The sequence below is a fragment of the Camelus ferus genome, chromosome 16 (assembly GCF_009834535.1).
Source record: "Camelus ferus isolate YT-003-E chromosome 16, BCGSAC_Cfer_1.0, whole genome shotgun sequence".
Taxonomy (NCBI): Eukaryota; Metazoa; Chordata; class Mammalia; order Artiodactyla; family Camelidae; genus Camelus; species Camelus ferus.
In genome coordinates, this window is record NC_045711.1 from 34,789,912 (window position 1) to 34,807,956 (window position 18,045).

At 35.6% G+C, this 18,045-nt stretch overlaps 1 protein-coding gene across 1 annotated transcript in view; it reads left to right on the plus strand.

Moving 5' to 3' along the window:
• The window catches only part of NSF (N-ethylmaleimide sensitive factor, vesicle fusing ATPase), a 132,586-nt gene that overhangs the window by 80,162 nt on the left and 34,379 nt on the right, over window positions 1-18,045 (plus strand). Inside the window, exons 10-15 of the mRNA XM_032457184.1 lie at window positions 1,771-1,936; window positions 2,660-2,734; window positions 2,922-3,109; window positions 9,816-9,911; window positions 13,182-13,338; window positions 16,222-16,355. Coding sequence (XP_032313075.1) covers window positions 1,771-1,936; window positions 2,660-2,734; window positions 2,922-3,109; window positions 9,816-9,911; window positions 13,182-13,338; window positions 16,222-16,355 — 816 coding nt within the window. The remainder of the gene's footprint in view (window positions 1-1,770; window positions 1,937-2,659; window positions 2,735-2,921; window positions 3,110-9,815; window positions 9,912-13,181; window positions 13,339-16,221; window positions 16,356-18,045) is intronic.

Consider the following 18,045-nt stretch of genomic DNA (forward strand, 5'->3'; position numbering starts at 1 on the left):
ATCTATCAAGTTGGGACTTACTTTTTAAATTTTTCTAGTATTCATTACTTGTGAGGATATACAAAGATAGGCACTATCATATTCTGTGGTAGGAGTATTATAAAATGATAAAAGCTTCCTGGAAAAGTATTTGAAAGCCTATTTCAAAGGCATTAAAACATTCAGCATACATTTTAATAATTTGTCTTCATGAAGTAATTACATATTGTCTAATATTTAAGTATAAAAATATTCATTGCAACAACTTTTATAATACTAAACACTTAGAAAATATTAAATATGTGACAGGAAAGAATTAATGTGGAATTGGGGAGTTAAATTGTGAACCCAGTCATATAATGAAGTATTATGGAGCCATTAAAAATCATATTGTATAGCTGTGTTTATAGGCATGGGAAAGGGCTTAAAATAATAGCTGGACTGAAAAAGACTACAAAGTTTTTATGTTAGTACCAAGTTTATAATGTTAGTTATTTCTAGCTAGTTGAATTTTGGATGATTGTGATTTCTTGACACTTTGATATTTTTCCAGGTTTTCTATAGTGTTCATGTATTTTGCAATTAGAGCCAAAAATAACAATTTTAAATTGCTTTCAAAAAATAATTAATGTTCAAGGGAATGCAAGATGCAGTGGATTCCCAAGTTTTTAATTAAAATAAATTTAAAACATAGAAATAAGTATGCAGAATGTTAACAGCATTTATCTTTAAGTGATATAATTTATTTTTAACTTATTTTTATTTGTTTTACAACTTTTGCTCAGTTAACATCTAATACTTTTAAAATAAAAATTCTAAGTCTATTTAAAAAAAAAAAAAGATGATATCCTTGCCACAGGTTTAGTGTGTACCAGCCGTACCTAATCTTGAATCTCATTATGCCCATCATTTATATTATCATGTCATATTTAGGTTCTGTTCATTTTTACTTGTTTTGGTTTGCTAAGTCCTAATTTTTTTTGTTTAAGAAAAAATTTCTGCAATGCACTTCCCCTTTGGTTCCTCATAAGAGACTTAATTACTTAAATATAAATTGTTAGAAAGTCCATGTTAACTTAACCTAATCAATTATTAACATTTAAAAGTATTTGCATCTATTAAAAACACAAAATATATAAACTGATTTCTTTTAACGATGACTCTATATCCACTAGACTAAAGCAGAAATCTCTGTGTAAAAGAAACAGTACTCGCTTGACTGTGTTCTTTTTATAAACTGTGTCTCTGTTCTCACTTTGCCGTTCAGAAGAAGCAATCTGTTTTCATATGATACAACTGAATATGAATCAAGTTCAGTACCTTCTCCCATTTGCCCAATTCCCAGTCGACCTCTGGGTGGAGTTATTCTTTAGCTATAGAATATGACAAACATTAAACCTACTGCTTTTGGGGACTGTCCTCTTACCAAAACTCAGGGAAAATGGGAGAGAGTTGCCATTCATTGACTTAAGAAATACTTAAGAGTTCTTTCAAAGAGAGAGATAATTAATATATGTGAATGACTAGTTAGTTATGATAGGCTATTCTCTTTAATCAGTGTATAATGTGTATTTTTGTTTTATGGCTATAAAACCTGAGGTTCTAGAATGCCTTTTCAGTTTGCAGAATTCTGAAACTGCAGTGCCAGTACCTTCAAGAGGGCAGCAACCATGATTATGCTTGCTAAATTTATTAGTCAAATGGAGTGAAAACTTTGTTTTGCTTTTTCGACTAGCTTGTTTAATAATGTATTCAAATTAAGATCTTTGATGTAATTTCTTCCCTTACTAGCTTGGTGCCAACAGTGGTTTGCACATCATCATCTTTGATGAAATCGATGCCATCTGCAAGCAGAGAGGGAGCATGGCTGGTAGCACAGGAGTTCACGACACCGTCGTCAACCAGTTGCTGTCCAAAATTGATGGGGTGGAGCAACTGAACAACATCTTAGTCATTGGTATGTTTGCTTGATTAAAGAAAAAAAGTACTATGATTTCAAAAACATTAGCTACATAGGTTCTGAATTAAGATTTGTGTTTTTTGTCATTACACTGTTTTATGAATGTTTACAAATTAGAATCAAGTGATACTGAAGAATTTTACTCTTTTAATGTCTAGCGTTAATAGGACAAATGAAAGGTGGGTTTTAGTGACTCATGGCTTTAAACCTAGAGCTCACAGATGAAAAAGGCATCACAGTGTAATGCAGTGGTTTTCAAATTGGGTCCTGTAGGCCTTTGCCAACGGTCCTCAGAGCATCTTGCAAAACAAAAATTCTGCTATATATCAAGGTTGAAAATCAGCGGCTCACAGAAAAGAGAAGAGACTTTGGGGTCAGGCAGGTCATGTTCACAATTGCCCCTCTCTCACTTTGATAGGTTACTTACCCTCTCTGAACCTAAAATTTTCTTTTTAAATACTTGAGCCTTTCATTACATTCATATTGCATTGGTATGTACAGTAGCAAAATTACTAAAGCAAAGGTCCCAGATATTTTCATTAGAACAGGTCAAGAACAAATGATATTTTTGAGAATGACTGGTTTTCTATTTGACCTTTATAAAATGTCCTCTTAGCTTGTCAGGGAAATTACTATCCTTGCATATACTAAAGAGACATTTTACCTTATTTTTGAATTCTGATAATTTGAGTGTTGTTTTGTTTTAACATCTGTGCTCAGGAATGACCAACAGACCAGATCTGATAGATGAGGCTCTCCTTCGACCTGGAAGACTGGAAGTTAAAATGGAGATAGGTAAACAGACTGTCACTGATGGGAGGAGGGGGATTGTAACTAGAGTTCATTAGCAGGAGCAACGTCATATAACTTAATGTTTGTTGAAAAGTCATATACCATGAGAAGCAGACATTTACATGCTTGAGTACCTATAAGAAAAACATTGGGATTATAATCATCTCTATTTTATTTTCAATTTTATCAGGCTTACCAGATGAGAAGGGTCGACTACAGATCCTTCACATCCACACAGCAAGGATGAGAGGGCATCAGCTACTCTCTGCTGACGTAGACATTAAAGAACTGGCTGTAGAGACCAAGAACTTCAGCGGTGCTGAACTGGAGGGTCTGGTGCGAGCAGCACAGTCCACTGCTATGAACAGACACATAAAGGTCAGTAAAATCAGCCGACAGGTTAGGAGTCTGCAGCCCTATGAAGCCCTTGCCAGCATTGTTTCTTTCCTTTCAAGCATACCAAGAGCTGGGGTAATGCTGACTTTTGATGCAATAGACAAGGTGTAGGAATTAATTGTCAACTGCTAAATCTTCAGAGTAGCTGGAAAAAAGATAATGGTGACATCTGCCCCATGGTAACCACTGCCCCATTGCCTTAGGTTGCTACCATTTGATACAGACACGTGAAGATGAAGGTTTTGAAGAATTTTTAAAGTTTGTGCTTTGTTGATTTATAATATGTCATAGGAAGATGTGTTTTCTACATGCTAGAATTATGGGGGCTGCTTCATTCAGTACACATACTAAATGTCTGCTATTTTCAAGATATTAAGCTGGAGACATGTTAATAAAGCACGACCTCTTCCCACAAGGAATACAGAGTCGGGGAAATGGACATGTTTGCCAATTAGTACAATAATATTATTGATACTTTGGTAGAAATACATACCAGGATACTTTCATTTTGGTAAATAAAGTTTGATAAAGTGCATTTGATCCTATACCCTCCCTCCTCTTTAGGCTTTAGTTGTCACCTGTGGGTAGATGGCTCCCAGATGTATGTCTCATCTCTTGAACGTCTCTCTCTCTCTCTTACAGATTTATACCAAATACCTCTCCCTGGATGCTTTATCGGGTCTCAAGTTTAATTATTTCAAAACCAAATTCACATTTGTTTTAAACTACTCTCCTTCCAGCTCCTATTTCCCTGTTTATCCCATTTGCCCAGACTTAAAACTCCAGGATTGTCTTTGATTCCTACCACTCTACTGTGTCCAACATCAAGTTATTTGCCAGATTTTATCAGTTCTATCTTGGCAGTATCTTTCAGTTCTCATTGCCACTGTCCATCTTCTTTTTGATTAATCTTCCTGTTTCATATCATTCTACTCCTCAGAAACTTTCAGTGACTCACCATGATCTACAGAACAAAGTACAGATGTCTTAGCCTGGTCTTCAAGGGCTTTTTAGCTATGACCCTAAACTGACCTTCCTGATGTGTTCCCAGTTATTCTCTATACAGTTTAGCCAAATTGAAATATTTACCAGTCATCAGATATGTATTTTTCTAGTTCTCTGCTGTTAGCTTTTTTTTTTTTTAAATACCTGGCTCATATACCGCCACTTTCTTCAAACTTTTTCTGATTCTCCCTTTCAAGAATGATGTATTTGCTTCTCTCTTGAAATAGTAATGTATCACTTATGATACCTTCTGTTGGCTCTGATTCAGTAGATTTATTTAGCACCTACTATATGCCAGGCACTGTGCTAGGAGTTAATGCTCCAACTGCCTACCCTTGAGCAGCTCACAGTCTAATCCTCTACATGCAGTGACAGAAAGTACGTGCAAGGTGAGGAAGTGAAAAGGTGTCAGGTGTGGTCAGCTTGTCAGGTGAGAGGAGCCTTCACAGAGGAATTTCTGAGTGGATGTGTCTCCTGATGGGGTCAGGCATTTTAGGCAGAGAGAACAACATATGCAAAGGAACAGAGACACACAATAGCATGGTGTGTTAGGGTAATTCATTATTGCTTCAGCATAAAAAGGTAGGGAAGGGGAGGTAGAGGGATAAGTCAGCAGACTAAAGCAGGTGATGGAGCACAAAGAGCCTTTTATACTGTGCTAAGAAGTATGGACTTTTTTTCTTTATTTTTTTTTTTAACATTTTTTATTGATTTATAATCATTTTACAATGTTGTGTCAAATTCCAGTGTTCAGCACAATTTTTCAGTTATTCATGGACATATACACACTCATTGTCACATTTTTTTCTCTGTGAGTTATCATAACATTTTGTGTATATTTCCCTGTGCTATACAGTGTAGTCTATTCTACAATTTTGGACTTTTTTTCTGTGAGTAGTGCTAAGCCATTTAAGAGTTTTAAGAATAGCAGTGACATAGTGTTAAAACATAAGCTCACCCTGGCAGCTGTGTCGAGTGGAGTGTTTTAGGGGAGTGAGGTTAGCGACACAAGACAAGAGAGGGGAACTTGTATAACAATTCATGCAGGAAATAATAAAAACCTAACAGTCAGGTTGAGTATGTTTTAGGTATTTGGGTATACTCTGTCAATGGTTTTAAACCAAGGGTGGGTAAACTATGGCCCATGGGCCATATCTGGCCAACCACCAGTTCTTATATACAAAGTATTTTTCAAACACAGCCACATCATTCATTTATGTATTGTCTGTGGCCGCTTTCATGAGCTGAGTATTTGCAACACAAACTGCATGGCCCACAAAGCCTAAAATATTTACTGTCTGGTTCTTTACAGAAAAAGTTTGTCAACCCCTGTTCTAGACTTTAAGTCCATATTTACTCATTTCTGAATCTCCCACAGTATCTCAAATAGTTCCAAATACTGAGAAAATGGTAGGTGTTTAGTAAATTTTTTTTTAATTGGAGCATAGTTGGTTTACAATTTTGTGTTTGTTTCTGGTATGCAGCATAGTGGTCCAGTTATACATTTATACTACATTCCTTTTCATATACTTTTTCATTATAAGCTCTTACAAGATATTGAATATTGTTCCCTGTGCTATACAATATTTTTTAAACTGGTAAACTTGTATATGTATTGTGAATCAAATTCTATTCACAAGTCATAGTTTCCCTACATAGTGGAATTGACTTTGGTCTAACACAAGAATGCCATACTGGAAAAGGCCACTTTGGACACAGTGGCAGACCTCTTTAAAATACTGGCAACCCAGTGGGAGAAGGATACTAGTACTACTGCATTTAAAAAAAAAAAAAAAAAAAAAAAGAATGCCAAAGGCTAGATAGTGTGAGAAATACAGTAATATAATATTGAGTCCTTTATTGAACGAATCCATCCATTTCCTTTATCTGTCCTTTCTCCCTGCCATAAGAAATGTCTTAGTAAGAAGTGATGGTGACCTAAAGAAAAATTGTATAAATTATGTAACATTTGCTCCCCACCATACTAATCTTTTGCCTCAGACCACATCAGTGCTTCTTGCCACAATAACCCACAATAAGTAGCTTATTAGTTACCAGATTTTTCATGTGCACTAGCCACCAGATTTTTCTCTTGGTCATTTGTCATTTTTATCACAATAATCTTATCCTAAAATGTCTCTGAGCCACTGTCAAGAAACATGCTTTCTTTAAGCCTGTACTGGATTTATCTATACATGAGGCAGTGAGGACTGGTGGGATGACCCCAGACTTTGTAGTCAGAAGGTGTGATTATGCAGTACAGTTCTTTCACCATTTTGTTTCTGATCTGTCAAGAGGAAATAACTACCTATTTCATCAGGTTTTGGTAAAAATGAAATGAAATTCTGTTTGTGGATGTGCCTTACAAACTATATAAACGTTTGTTATTTCCATTTTTTGTTACTATTGGCTGATTTGAGAGGATATCATATACATCCTTTTCAGTATCTGACTTTCTGATTTTTGTTGACTATTTGCAGTTATAATTTTTCTAACTTAAGGCTAAAATGTTAATTACCGCTGTACAGAATATATTATCCTTTAGATTTGCAAGTAAGAAGTAGTGCAAATAGTGGACATTATTTCCCTCACTTTTTCCATGTGGTTGAATTATCTTTAAACTTCAGGTGATGCATATAGGCTTGTGATCAACACCTTTGTACCAGACAGCTTTTAATTTTTTAGAACATCAATGGAATGTCTAATGCAGGGGACTTTGTAGGTACTTCAGGGAAGGGAGAGATCTAAGACTAACTGCACTCCCAAAAAAAGAAACGATATTAATATTTACTTTCTTTTCTGCATTTTTAAAAATCTGCAAGGTCCAGGTCTTTAAACTCTTTTCCCAACAAGACTCTTCCTCAGGTGAACGAAAGGCGCACAGGTTTAGTGTCCTTATTGCTGTGTATGTTCTTGCTTTACTAGTTGTGACTGATGAATAAGTATTTAATTTGAAACTTATGATTTAAAGTTGGTGTAAAACTTAAACCAACATTCAACTTTGTTATGATGTTCCTTCTTTGTATTTAAAAAGCCTTTATTTCTTATTTTGCTTCCTTTTCTAAAGAATTAGGCTTAAGTCAGGTAGAATAAACTAAACAAGTCTTCCCTGTTAAACTGTTTTTTTCAGGTTTTCTCAAACAAGTCGAAAATCCAATCATAAACACCTGATGTTCATGTCATTTGCGCTTGAACCCATGTTTGTGGTCAATTAAAATTCATGTGACATTTGGTTGTTTTTAGCTTGAAAGGAATTTCTGCTTCAGGTAGAGAAGATTCATAACCCAAATTTCTTCTGCTCTTATCTGTTGTAAGGAAATAAGCTGAGGACACACACACACTTTGCAACTGAATCAAAGCTGATTTATGTTTGCAGAATTTCAATGAAATTATTACTTATTTTCTGTAGAATTTTGATTGATTAAGGTCATTCTACCCTTAATTTAAGAGGAATGATAAGAACTTTGAAAGGTCAGATTTAAAAGGTTATGAAATTTAAGGGTGACCACTAGATATTTGCTAGTGTTGAAATACAAGTTTATTAGTTTCTTCAGGTACAAGCTGAAAGATGTTGCCTCTTCTATATTGATTAGCTGTTATAAATAAAATGCAGGAAAAAATTGCACTAATTCAGACAGATGGGAAAAGGTTTTCAAAATGAGAAAAATTCAGAATTGTAGATTTTTTAAATAAGATTTTACAATTTTGAAAAAATAGCAAAACTTCGCTTAGAGAAGTCCTTAGAAAAGTTATTTTAATGAACAGGCAGGAAAAATATAATTGTAATATTGATTATTTACTCTTAGGTAACTTCTAAAATTCCTGGAGTATCAAAAAACAAATTGTTCCCAAATAACTGTCCCCCAGCCATCTTAATTCACTTTAATTCATTAGGTGAGTCCTTTCTTAATAGTAAAGAGACAAGTTTCACATCAACTTTACTTCTGAAATCTATCATATTTTTGGGCAAATGTTGAAAAATGGGCAAGTTTTTCCCTTCAAATGCTGTATGTTTCTGTTATTTGAATTCAGCTTCACTCTAAGAGGAAATCATAATAGTATTTCATAATACTATTATGAAAATGCTTGCCTGCGCCTCCTGTGTACATGCGAGAATCATTTTCTAAGGTAGATAGCCAGCTGTATTTTTGAAGACATGATCACAGTGTCTTCTAGTTTCTAGCCTTTCTTCTTGCTCCTTTGCAGGTGACCTGTTTTTGTGTTTCAAAAGGGTTCTAGAAATTTCTCTTCATCTTTGTTGCTCTGATAGTTTACAACAGTGTGTCTACATTTCTGTGGGTTCCTTTTCATTTACCCTGATCAGCACTCACTGAAATCTTTAAAATGCAAAGATACACCTTTCTTCAGCTGTAGATTTTTTCTTCTTCTATCTTATTTTGTTTTTTCTCTATTATTCTTTCTCTGCTTTCCTTCTGAGACTCCTCCTAGATTGGTGTTAAAACTTCTGGATATATGTTCCATGCTTTTAAACCTTTCTCTCTCACTTTCTGTCATTTCATGGGATTGGGAGCAGGAAGAGAGATAAATAAATGTGTTGTTTGCTATCCTGATCCAGTTTTCTGACAGTGTTCTTTTTATCCCATAACGCTGACTTTTTACAAAATGTCTGTCATTTTATTTGTCTCAGCAGTTAGTTCCTAAAGGAATATGACTCATATTTTATAATAATCTTTGGAAGGTTGATATTGCTTAACATACTTTTGTTTTATAGTCAGATTTTTTTTGAAGATATGTTTTTTAAAAATCCATAGTACCCACTTTAAAAATTAGACTCACTTGCCTTGCGCTATTGGGAGTGAGCCCAGTCACATTAAAATGTGTGTTGGTATCTCAATCACTCATCAGGCCCAGGCAGCTCCAAGTGCTGATAAAGGCCTTGATGCTTCTCCAGATGTCTGTTCTAAGTGTTAGCTCCAGGTGCAGTAAGCAGAGTGTTTGGAGCCACCACATAGATTCTCAAGCACAAAGTATGAGTACAGATCAAAGTTGCAGGTCCTTGGTCCCCTAGAATAATGGTTCACAAACCTGGTTGAGCATCAGAACCATCTGCACTTTATAAAAATATAAATGCCTAGGCCCTCTACTGGAACTGTTAAATTAAAATCCTGCTGGGGCTGGGCGTGTGTGTGTGTGTGTGTGTGTGTGTGTGTGTGTGTGTGATTTGCAGCCAAGGATGAGAACCACTATTCTTAGAGTAGAGACCTTCTCTGTATATTCTCTCCTCCTCATGCCTCATTTTGAAAAAAACAGCTATCTAATGTTCTTTGGTACAGATGTGTCATAATTTACTTAATGGGCACCCTCTTGATGGACATTTAATTTGCTTCCAGTCTCCTGCTAATACAAATTACTGTAGTAGTAGATACCCTGGTATATGTAACTTTGTATACATTTGTGAATATATTCATGGGATAAACACCTATAAGTGGAATTGTTCAGGCAAAGGGTGTGTGTGTGTGTGTGTGTGTGTGTGTGTGTATGTATGTATATATATATATATATACATATATATATATATATATATATATATATTTGTGAATTTGAAAGAGATGGGCTTTGTCTGTGAAAATAAGCTTTTCAAATTCTCAGGTGTTACATTTCTTAGGCTGAAAATATTCTTAAATCTTGGAAGTCCTTACAGTTTGCTTTCATTCCTAATTAGGCCAGTACTAAAGTAGAAGTGGACATGGAGAAAGCAGAGAGCCTGCAGGTGACGAGAGGGGACTTCCTTGCTTCTTTGGAGAATGATATCAAACCAGTGAGTATGAATATTGAGTGGTATATAAACCGAAAAATAATAATTCAGGAGAAAAATAAGTACCATTTTACCCATTTATTGTGGAAGGTTGTATCATATGTAGTTAAAAATCAGGAAATCTCAGTATTGGAAATGTCCAACATAAGAAACATCTGTAGAGTAACTCCAATGGCTGAGTAATTAACCTATATTTACTGAAATATTTCTCATGATAGGGAGCTCACCATCTTATAAGGCAGACCATTCAATTTTGAAACTTTCCAACTATTAGTTCTTTATATTGAATTGTAATTAGTTTTCTCATTGCTTCTAATACAACCTGAAGCTGCAGAAACCTAAATTCCTCCTAATTCATCCATCCTTCATATATTATTATGATATTTAAACTCTCATCTCCTCTCTCTCTACCTTCCCCAACCTCCTCCAAGGCGTCCCTTTTTCTTGCTCAGTACCTCTGGTTCCTCTAACTGCTGTCATTTCTAAAGCTTGTAACCACCCAAGGTGCCCTTTTTAAAAAAGGTTTTTCTTAATTTATTAAATTCTTTTAAAAATTTCTTAAAACATACTCAAAACTCAACAGTTACAGTTGGAGTTTTAGAATACAGTATAAAGTCATCGACCCATTTTCCTATGAAACAACCACTAATGTTTGTGTAGCCATTTTTTTGGAGTCCTATGTTAATACAAAAACAGACTGTAGAGCAGCCTCTTAAAGAGGTGTGTCCATTTGTTTTTCTTTCTTAAATGGATCTTGGGTGCACAGATCTGGATTAACCTTAACCTTTTAATTCATGAGATATTGTTGTCATTAGTCTGCAGTGTGTAAAATAAAATATGGTATGTATAATTTTTTGAGACTTGCTATTTTATTACGTATTTTATTGTCAAGAATCATCCATATGATTTCCTGTAGCTATATCTCATTTATTTTCGTTGCTGAATAGCATTCCATTGTGTGACTACCACAATTTATCAGTTTTCCTGTCAGTGGGCATTTGGCATGTTACCAGTTTTTTGTTATTACAAATAAGCGCTGCTATAAGCATTCTTGAATGAATTTTTCCTAGATAAATATTTAGGAATAAAATTGCTGGGTTGTTATATGAATGTCCAACTTCAAACTAAAGAATTTAAAACTATTTTCCCAGTGATTGAGCCAATAAACACCACCCGCAATAATGTCAAAGAGATTCTGTTACTCTGCCTCTTCAATAACACTCGGTTTTGTTAGACTTAATTTTTGCAATTCAGTTGGATATAAAATTGGATGTCATTTTGGTTTTGATTTGCATTTCACTGATTACCCTATGAAGTTAAGCATTTCTCTGCATGTTTTTTGGCCATATGAGAATCTTCTGTGAAATGCTGTTCATGTCTTTTTTCTGGTTTTTTTTTTGTTGTTGTATTGTTTATTTTTATTTGATTGGTATAAGTTCTTTATATATTCTTGGCAATAATTATTTATTGCAAGTAACTCCTTTAAAGACAAAAACAATTTGTTTTAGTCCTGTCTGCCCTTTTAGGACTACTGACTTTTAAATATAAAATAATTAGTTTCAAAAGTTACTTAGCAGTAGAAATGGTTTAATCTTTTGCTGTTATTTTTAATAGTTACCAAAAATATTAGAGCACAGCCTAACCGATCTTTTTTTGGGTTGTTTTTGTTTTTGTTTTTGTTTTTGTTTTTGTTTGTTTGGGGGGATGTAATTAGGTTTATTTGTTTATTTAATTTTTTTCTTTTTTTTTTTAATGGAGATACTGGATATTGAACCCAGGACCTTGTGCATGCTATGTACGCGCTATTCCACTGAGCTATAAGTTACCCTGCCCTCGAATTCCCTCGATCTGTCTTAAGATTTTTTAATGACAAATAATTTGGCTACAAGGAAGGGGCAACTTCACTAAGTTAATTAAGTAAATAGTAGCTTTTATTTATTCCAAGGGTCTGGGGATAAAACAAAAAATGAAATGACAGGGTATGTAAGGACACCTCATGCATATTGTGTAGCTTGGGAGGGTCACTGTTTTCTGGTTCATGTGTCTTAATGCTGCTACTGTGAGGCTTGGAGTGTATAACTGGAATACAGACAAAAGCCAGCCAGTCTGCATATTTCCTGCAATGGCCTTTCAGCTGGTATTTATTAGGCTCTTTATAACTTTTACGGGGCCACTGGATTTACCATATCCAGACGAGGGAATAAGGACATTACTCCGTGCTCAGGAGTTAAAGCACTAGTAAAGAGTGGTCTGAAAAATGATTTCATGGCAATGCAATAGAGTGATGAGACCCACTGTGTACTGTTTAGAGACAGAATTACAAAGAATGACTTCCGATGAGGTGCAGATTCTAAAGAACTTAAAATTATTCCATACATTGGGGAATGAAAAATTGATTTTTTGAGGGATGTGATAATTTTTTTAAAAATTTGAAGTTCTCAAGATAAATGACCTTTACATTGAATTATGTTTTCCTACTCATTTCTTCTCCTGCTAACCTTATGAAAATGCTATTCAGTTAAGTAAATAAGCACTAAAGTTTTTGACTGCTTTTGGTAGCTGGTTTAATGGGGACTTACAATTTAAGATTAGAAGTTGGAAATGAAGAGGGATGTGATTTAAGCCCCAGTATATAATACAAATAAAATTATTATATATAGCAGTTGCTTTTCTTTTCCTAACCCTTCAGTCTTTCATTACCTTTGCTCATTTCTGCCTCATTCTAGATCTTACATTTACACACACTTATCTTGGTCCAAGTTGACTTAATATTTCCTACCGCCAAGCTGAAGTGGACAGGATCTCCACGTCACCATTTCATATTCCCACTTTAATCCCTGACACTGGTAGTATCTTTGTGTGCTGGGCCAACTGTTACTGATTTCTAAATCCATAATCTCTTCTGCTCTATGTTCTTAACAGAAGGCCACAACCCATATACTCCTTACAGAAATAAGCACTTTGGAACATACCCTTTCTCAAGGATTATGAGGGTTTAGTTCTCTTAGAATCTGTGCCTAGAATCTATTTTTTATTTCATTAAGTCACTTAAAGCAGTTTTTGCCCCCATTGGGTAAAAAGTTAAATGAAAAATTATAAAACAGCTTTCTTTCTTTTTTTTTTTTTTTTTTTGCTTGTCAGGCTTTTTACATTAATATGGAATATTGCTATAGCACTAGTGTGTAGGAATTATCACTCATCTTTTATACCTTTAAATATTTAATTTTTAATACTAAGGCTCAAAATACTTTAAACTGTTCTTTTCCTTCATAGGCATTTGGCACAAACCAAGAGGACTATGCAAGTTACATTATGAATGGTATCATCAAATGGGGTGATCCAGTTACTCGAGTTCTAGAAGATGGGGAGCTGCTGGTTCAACAGACTAAAAACAGTGACCGCACACCATTGGTTAGCGTCCTTTTGGAAGGTGAGAAAAAATGATGAGATGGCATCAAAAGTTAAAAAAAAAAAAACAGCACTTTTTACAACACCATTTAGTACATTCCAGAAAAATGAGTTATTTTCAATCCTAAATCTATTCATGATCTGAAAATAGTAATTCAGTCTATGTTCCAGTGTTGTGCGCAAATTTAAATTTTCTTGGGGTAGAATTTTACTGATAAATGATAGCAACTAGTTTTCTTGTAGGATTGAATCTAAATTTCTGTGGTGCTTAATAGACTAGGATACCACATAGTACTCAGTTCAATTAAATAAATATTCACTGAGGACTTACTATGTCTTAAGTATTGAACTAGTTGCTAGAGATACAAAGAAATTCACAAAGTTCAGTCTGGTCATGTAAAAGGCATATAAACAAATACCTCACTACCGTGTCTCTGTGTAAGGGTATGTAAATGCAAGTCATTTTTCTAAGGTGGGTGGTCAAAGAAAGTTAGAGGTGGTGTTCAACTTACACTTTGAAAGATCAATTAGGATTTTACCAGGTAGACAAAAAAGGAAGACATTCATTCTATTCACCAATTATTTGTTTATGGTTATAATTAAAAGAACAACAGAAAAGTGAGTCCACGTGACGGGAATCCAGTCCCTTCCAAAGGTCTGAGGGTAGGGACTTCCTGAGAAAAACACATTAAGCCAAGGCCTGAAGGATGAGGAGAAGCTGGGCAGGCAGAGTAACTGGGGAAGATGATCTAGGCAGAGGGACCAGCTTGTGAAAAACCCCTGGGCAGGAAGGAGACCGAAACACAAAGGGAGATTGGCTACAACATGAGACTGAAGAAGTAGACAGAAACCAGTTCATGCAAAGCATTGGAGACCGTGACAAAGAGGTAGACTCTCTCTGAGGAGCAATGGGGAGCCATTTGTAGGGTTTTAAGCAGTGAAGTGACATGATCAGATTTATATTTTCAAAACATCATGACCGCTTTGTGATAGAGAATGGATTAGAGTGGCAAAAATACATGAGAGACCAATGGTGACAAGCACTTGTATTAGTCTTAATGAGAACTGATTGTGATTTGAAGTAATGTGGTGGTAGGAGAGATGGAGTTAAGTAGACCATTTTGAGGAATGTGTAGGGGGTAGAATAAAAGGGACTTAATAATTATTATTATAATACTAATTATTAAACATAATCAAGCTAACATTCTTTGAACTCTTAACTATTTGCCAGTCACTCTACTAACACTAATACATACAGTCTCATTTAAATCCACTTCAGTCCTGTGAATGTAGATGCTGCTAATTTTCCTATTTTGTAGATTGGGATGCTGAAGCTTAGAAATAGTAAGTAGGTTGAATACAGGGAGAGATATCAAACGTGATCCCTGGGTTTCTAGTATACGCCGCCTGGTAAATGGTATTCTTTACTAAGGTTGGGAACACTAGTGGAGAAGGACATTTCGGGAAGAAAGACCACAAGTTTCATTTTGGACATGTTAAGTTCAGGATTCCTGTAGGATAATTGAACTGGAAATGTTGAGTAGCCCGTTGGATATGTGGGTCTGGTGCTCAGAAGAGAAGTCTTGCTAACAGTGTACATTCATGAGTTGTCAGTATGCAGACTGCTGCTGAATCTGTGGGAGTGAATGAAGTCACTTACAGAAAGAATAGGTTGAGAAGAAAGGGGAGAGGGGGTGGGTATAGCTCAGTGGTAGAGCACCTGCTTATCATGCATGAGTTCCTGGGTATGATCCCCAATACTTCCACTGAAAGAAAAAAGAGAGAAGAAGAGGGGACCTAGAACTGATCTCTGAGGTATGTCAACATTAAGGACTAAGTAGAGCAGGAAGAGTTGACAAAGAAGATTGAGCAAGAGTAACCAGAGAGGTAAGAGGGGGAAAAGAGCATGTGCTGTCACAGAAGCCAAGAAAAATATTTAAAGAGGAGAGTTATCAATTGTATCAGATATTCCTCAGAGGCCAACAGATAAAGTGTTGGATTTGGTGACATGGAGGTCATTGCTGACCCTGATGGGAACCTGTTCCATGTAATGGGAGTGGAATCCTTAGGGCTTGTTTGAGGATGGAAGAAGGTAAAGAGGGAGGGCAGCCACAGCCAGCCTAGCTGATTATTCAGGGAGGTTCCATTTTGAAGGGAGAAGATGTAGTATTGAGGGCTGTGAAGTCCCAAAAGAGTTTTTTGTTTTGTTGATTAAACTGTCAATAGACTAGGGCTTGTTTAATGCTGTGGAAAAGGCTTCAGGGAAGAGAAAGAGGTGGAACATATGGAGGAGAGGGTACAATCTGAGAAGATGGGAAAGAATGATTGGTTGTTTTATGGGTGAAAGAGGGGCACATCTTTTATTACATAGAAAGGAAGGAGGAGGAGATGTCTTAATACAGTGAAGTGTGTACATTTGGTGGCCTTCATTAGGAGGCCCGAGTACTCTAGCTTTTTAAGTCACATTTGCTTCTAATAAGGCAGTTTTTCCCTGCCCCCGTTTTATCCCCTAAGAAGATTGTATTTTTTGTCAGACAAACAATTTGGTAGAACTAACAACATAAGTACTGATATGCATTTGAATGCATTCTCTCTCTTTTTTTTTTTTTTAAAGAAGCAAAACCCGTGCATTTTCTATGTTTAGCCAGAAGTTTGAAAGATTAAGGTTATGTGAGAAAGAAAGATGGAATGTATTTCATCATACGTTTGAGAAATGCTAATCAGTTCATTAAATTTAGTTGCTAATAAATAAGAGAAAACACCGTCTGCCACAAAATTGTGTCAGGAAATGTTAATGAGCAACTAGTTGAGACCTCAGTACATTGTGGATAAAAGTTTAAACTTGTTTTATTCCCCTTTGCTTAGGTTGGCTTTTTTCCCCTGACTTGCTCATATCTTTCTGCAGGCCCTCCTCACAGTGGGAAGACAGCTTTAGCTGCAAAGATTGCTGAGGAATCCAACTTCCCCTTCATCAAGATCTGTTCTCCTGATAAGATGATTGGCTTTTCTGAGACAGCCAAGTGTCAGGCCATGAAGAAGGTATCAAGATTTTTTACTTTCATTTTAATTTCCTATCTCATATATGTGTGTGTGGGTACACATGTGCATATATATACATATCTATCTTTGTACATGTATAGATATAAAAGCCATAGCAATTATGTTCTTCACAAGTAGCACCAAATTATCAGCATCAGAATGCTGAATTATGCAGAATAACTAAATTATCAGAATTTGGGGGAGAAACAGCTACTAAACAGTTGCTGTTGGATATAGTATTTAACTTTATAATACATGTTAATTAGAGTAAATTTTTTTTCCATATTATCCTTTGTGTAGTATATATTATGATTGATTTTCATTTCTTAAGTTTGTATCAACTGGACTGAAAGACCAATCACAGTTAAGAGTGAGCAGAGTGGAGCAAATTCATTTAGGATTTTTTTCAGTTCTTTCATCAGTGTACAAAGTCAGACTGTTTGGGGTCAATTAAGTTGACTGTATCATTTGGGAAAGAACAGAAATGTATCATTGGAAAGATATTCTCAAAACCCCTGCAAAAAGGTGGTGCTGTATTAGATAATAATCAGAGTCTGCTTGGCAACTTAGTGCCGTCCTCGTCTTTCTGCCTTTCTCCAAGTGCCATTTGTCACCTTCTTAATTTTGCTGCTTTGAACCATTGGTGAAAGTTAGGACAACATAGAATAGAATCCTAGCACTGAAAGGACTCTAAGGTCACCTGGTTTCTCCCTCTCACATTCAAGCAAGTACCATGTAAGGCATCTAGGAGAATAGGTAGTTTGCTCACTAAAAACAGAAAACAAAAACAATAACAGAAATCAACGATGAACACTCTTAATGGCTGTCTCACCTCAGTCGCCAGTGTTTTCATTGTTATTCTGATTTTGTATACTCCCAGGCAGTGAAGAAATATTATTTTTATGTATCTAGTTGAAGTATTTATTTTACTTAAATCCTTTTTTTCATGCTTGATCTTTTAGAGATAAGTGACTGTAAGTTAAAGATGTGTGAGGAAATCAGAATGAGGGAAAAGAACCTTGAGGATGGAGTTGCTCCCCAGTGAAGACGGCTCAGGTGTTCTTTCACCTTGCTCCTAGGCCCTCACTTCATAAAACTGTAGGATAGAATTGCCTCAGTTTTTCTTTAGGGAAGAGACTGAAGAGGAAAATACATTTTTTAAAAATCAGACTCCAAAAAAATATAAGTTTGAGTCGTTAGCCTCATGTTTGTGCGGGCGGCCGGAAATTGTTTGTATAGGGTGCTTGAAATGCGTGGAGGAGGCAGAGCTTGGAGCAGGATTCCAGCTATGCACACCGAAACGTCAGGATAAATATTCTATGTAAGGATCTTAGAAATTGAGTGTGAAAGAGAGGGAAATGTTGCGAGACACAAAAAGAACTTAAGTATCATAGTCGGTTTATTGTGTGTCTGAGGTGGAGCCAGTAGTATCTGTCCTTCCTGGGAAAATCTGGACAGAACCACTAGGACCAGTAACCTCCCTACTGTAGGTAGGGGTTGCTTTTCTTTGTTTTTTGTATCTTTCCCTCTAAAGGGAACCCTTAAACCATGTCTTCTGATGAAAATTTAAATAATAGCCTTTGGAATCTGTGGCCATTGAACTTACCCTTTAATTGAACAGCTAATTCTATTTTCATTTCCATAATTTCATCTATTCCTTATACTTGTTCAAAAGTAGTAGTCTTCTGTG